The sequence below is a fragment of the Sciurus vulgaris genome (assembly GCF_902686455.1).
Source record: "Sciurus vulgaris genome assembly, chromosome: 12".
NCBI classification, from domain to species: Eukaryota; Metazoa; Chordata; class Mammalia; order Rodentia; family Sciuridae; genus Sciurus; species Sciurus vulgaris.
In genome coordinates this window covers 58,235,525-58,239,885 of record NC_136473.1, presented here as the reverse complement: position 1 = coordinate 58,239,885, position 4,361 = coordinate 58,235,525, and the positions used below count along the sequence as shown (strand labels likewise).

Below are 4,361 nucleotides of genomic sequence, written 5' to 3'. Positions count from 1 at the left end.
TGACCAACCTGGTATAGGGTCTAGCACATAGCAGGGGGAGGAGGTAAATAAATATCTTTGATGATGACAGGCGAGACAGCAGGCAAGGCTCAAAGCCTAGGCCATGTGACTCCTAGGCCAGGCCCTCCGTCGCTCTGAGGGGGCGATCTGACTCAGAGCAGGAGGTTCTGCCCGCATTCGGCCTCCGCTCTCCCGACGGACCCTCCCCGAGCAAAGCTCGCCTTAGGGTCTTAGGATGTTGATTGAGGTGGCTGGGCTGACGGGGCGGATGTACGGCCGAGGGGACCGCGGGGGCCCCCGGCCCAAGTTCACGCCTCCCTCCCTCCATCCCAGGGTCAGCGGAAACGATTATTCCCACCGGCGTCTGGCGGGGCTGGGGGCGGGCCCGCACCGCGAAGAGACACGGGCCTCCCCGCGCCCACTTCTTTGATGGCGCCGCCACCGCCAGCCCCCTCCCTCGGCTCGTGGGTCGGTATAACTGCAGGCGCACTAGGGTCCCGGGAGGCGCACTGGGGTCCTGGAGCGATGGCCGCAGCAGACTCCCAGCAGCTCCAGTTCCCAGAGGGCGCCGCGTTCCCCGCATACCGGCCGGCCCACGCCGGCGGGGCGCTCCTGCCTCCCCCGAGTCCCGCCGCAGCCCTGCTTTCCGCGCCCCCGGCTGGCCCCTGTCCCGGCCCGGGGAGCCGCGCCCCGGCGCCCTTCCCGGGCTTTCTGGGCAGGGTCTCCGGACCCGCAGCGCAGCCACCCGCCGGCCTGGGCTCACCTGCGCCCCCCAAAGGCGCTGCCGCCCAGTCGGCGTCGCAGCGCCGCAAGCGCACGTCGTTCAGCCAGGAGCAGCTGCAGCTGCTGGAGCGCGTCTTCCGCCAGACCATGTACCCCGACATCCACCTGCGCGAGCGCCTGGCAGCGCACACTCAGCTACCGGAGTCGAGGATCCAGGTGAGCTGCTCGCCACATTCACAGGTGCCCTCTTGTGTGAAAGAACTGAGTCGAAGCCAGGATTCTTGGGCTCCATGGGCCACGCGCCGGTGACTACTTACTTGGGGGACATGGAACTAGTTGCTTTCTTTTGAGCCCCAGCGTTCTAGACTGCAATATAGGGATAATATCAGTGCCTGTTGTGTAAGGTGATTTGCAAGGCTTAAGTGAAATAATTTAGGCACGCACTCAATGACATATCTCGTGTTAAGTATAATCTGGGTCCAGGAGGCCAGCAGATCCCTAGAAATGGTCAGAAATTAAATTAACAGCAGGAAAGTGATATGGAAGTAATTTTACATTTTTTCCTTATGCGGGAAGGCACAGAAGAGGGAGGTGCAGTGGAGTCTCCCTCTGTCTTTGGGTTCCGGAATGGTAGCTGAGAGAGTAGGAATGGCTTACGAAGTTGGCCACTTTGTTGGCAGGCAGTGGTTCTGGGATTTGGGTTCAAAAGGAAGTAGCATTTTGGGGCAAAGCCTGAAGCATCTGTAACTTGCGGTCTGTTTCTAAAACCGAGGGCAAAGTGTGCTTTTTGTCTTATGTAATTTTGATCAGAATCCTGGAGTGGTAGAAGCCTGCCTTTTTGCTTATTAGTCTGTAGCTTGTTGGTCTGTGTCCAAGTGCAGTTTTAATGAGGAGCTCTTTTTTTTAACTCCTGAAGGGTGTGTACTTGTTTTTTTTAATCTGTACCCCTGGCAGTCATACAGTTGTCAATTTCAACAGTTGACAGGGAAGCCTCCTATGCGGGGCACCTTCGGTATTCATGGGAAATAGCAGAAAAATGTAAGTCCACTGAGCAAAATACTGATGTTATTGAAAATGGAGTTATTGAAATGATGTTATTGAAAATAGAAATACTTTCAAAAGCTAATTCTAAATAATTTGAATGCTGATCATCTTAAGTGTAGTAGCATTTTTCCCCCAAGAATTTTAAGTGCTTCTATTTCTTTGGCTCCCTTTTTCATTACAAATGTCCCTATAAAAAGCATAGATAGAACTGGGCATAATTCCAATATTAGCATTGTGGAATGGTGAGGCAGAGAAAACCAGTTGCTCTGAACTTTTAACACTCAGCTAAAGTGCTTTCTGAAAACCATAAAGCTCTGGAGCAGAAAGACGAGATGTTAAACAGGAACTTCTTATGAACTATGCACAAGAACTCCAACCCAACGACATTTATATCTTCCATCTTCCAGGTGTGGTTCCAGAACAGACGTGCCAAGTCACGACGACAAAATGGGAAATCCTTTCAACCTTCAGGGAGGCCTGAGATTTTTCTCCACCACTCTGCTCCAGGGACTGAAATGAAATGTTTGAAGCCCCAGCTGCCTCTTGAGGTAGATGTGAACGGCCTCCCCGATCCCAGTAGGGCTGGAGGGGGTATCTCTGACTCTGGCTCCCAAGGTCAGAATTTTGAAACCTGTTCTGTCTCTGAAGACATTGGTTCAAAGCTGGACTCATGGGAGGAACATATCTTTTCTACCTTTGGTAATTTTTGAGGATTCTGGAAGAATTTAGGATAAGCTCAGAGGAGCCATGACTGACAGATCCACCGCAGAATACTGTCTTGTCTGACTTCCATGTTAGGGAAATGTCCTATTAACCTTGATGATTTTGACCAGAACCTTCAATGAATCTTTACGTGTGGCCTATTCATTCTCTATAGCTACTTACCTCCCCACCCAGGAGTTCGGGCACTCATTTGTACTTCGGTATCTCCAAGTCTGCACATTCAATTTGGTCTGCAAACCTGTGCCTTCTTGTCAGGGCTATTGTTATTTTTTGGACTGGTTGTTCAAAAATGATTATTTTCTTTACAAGCACCCCTCGGGTTGCCTCAGTTTTCCTTTGTCCCTGACAGTGGCCACCTTTTCATGGTCCTTCCAAGGCTTATAACCTTAAGCTCACTCTAACCCACCTCCCCTATCCTCATTCTATCACCAAGATTTATTACTTTAAAAAAACTGAGTATTTTATTTTTTTAATTGATATGTAAAAATTGTATTTATGGAATACACAATTGTATTTATGGCATACGATGATGCTCTGATATATGTATATGTTGTGGAATGGCCAAATAAGCTATTTAACATGTATTACCTCACGTCCTTCACATTTTGGGGTAAAAACACTTAAAATATACTCTTAGCAATTTCCAAGTATACAACGTATGTTTATTAACTATAGTCATGATGTACAGTAGATGTTTTTGGTACTGGGGCTGGAACCTGGGCATTGACCATATTAGGCAAGTGCTCTTCCACTGAGCTGTATGTCCAGTCCTATAATAATAGATCTATTGAACTTGTTCTTCCTAAATGAAATTTTGTGTCCTTTGACCAAGATGTCCCTAATCTCCCCTTTTGTTTTCATTTGGCCTGTTATCTTCACACTCAATCATTAATGACTCTACATCAAGATCATTTCAAGAGCTTCTAGCTTCTCACTTAGATAAAATATATTATATTTTAGAAATTTGGAGGAATCTCCAGTTGCTATCAAATTATAAAATCTTTTCACTCTCTGATAACTGATGTCATAATTTAGCCTACAGGACAGCTGTGCAAATCTTCACCTTCTCTATAATGTGTTTCTGTCTCAAAGTCATTCCTTTCTTTCTTTCTTTTTTGTGGTACTGGGAATTGAATCCAGGGCCTTGTGCTTGCAAGGCAAGCACTCTACCGACTGAGCTATCTCCCCAGCCCTCAAACTCATTTCTTTTGATTTTGGACTAACACCTTTGTATTTCAAAACATTTGAGACCTATCCTTTCAGAAATCTGACACTTGAATCTGATTTTTGTACCTGTTATTGTGATCACTCCAACATTACCCTTAGCACTTGTTATTGTATTTCCTGTGCAACTTCAGTGGATTATTAAATGTTCACAAATGTTTCAATGTAATTTCTATTTACATGAACTCTGTCCTTTAGATAGCTTTTAGCCTTGCTGAACAATTGTTCAGTACATATTAAATTGCCATGAAAAACATTTCTAAAAAAGTTTCTGCAAATATAGCCACTAATCATTATCAGCAGGCAACTATGTTGAGAAATTTAATCTGGTTTAAAAAAGATATATTTTTGCTTGTTTAAAGTTTAGTAACATTTAGGAGTATTTTGATTTGGAGAGATTTCCAATTTATAATTTTTAGTGTATGTAAATGAGTTCCTAAGTTAGCCTAAGATCAATACAAATACTATACTAAGATTTTGAGGTTTCAGACTCCTTATAGACAAAGGAAATTCTCTATGAGGCGCCCACAGGTAAGGTTTCTCTGTAAATTGTGCTTTGTAGAAGGTGGCTCCTGGGAAGCCATGGTGAGGGGCCAGAACATCATGTCTTAATGGTGACCTGAACTCACCTGAACTCTCAATGTCTT

At 46.0% G+C, this 4,361-nt stretch overlaps 1 protein-coding gene across 2 annotated transcripts; it reads left to right on the top strand.

Annotated features, from left to right (window-relative positions):
* Positions 1-525: 525 nt before the first annotated feature.
* On the top strand, positions 526-3,573 carry MIXL1 (Mix paired-like homeobox; the record flags this gene model as incomplete). Of its 2 annotated transcripts, none has more annotated exons than XM_079105968.1 (2): positions 526-939; positions 2,175-3,573. In XM_079105968.1, the coding sequence occupies 2 exons, from the start codon at positions 526-528 to the stop codon at positions 2,475-2,477; spliced, it is 717 nt and encodes a 238-aa protein (XP_078962094.1). In that variant the 3' UTR covers positions 2,478-3,573. The 2 variants fall into 2 exon arrangements, with proteins under 2 accessions (XP_078962094.1, XP_078962093.1); XM_079105967.1 differs by having other exon boundaries at positions 526-963.
* Positions 3,574-4,361: the final 788 nt, after the last annotated feature.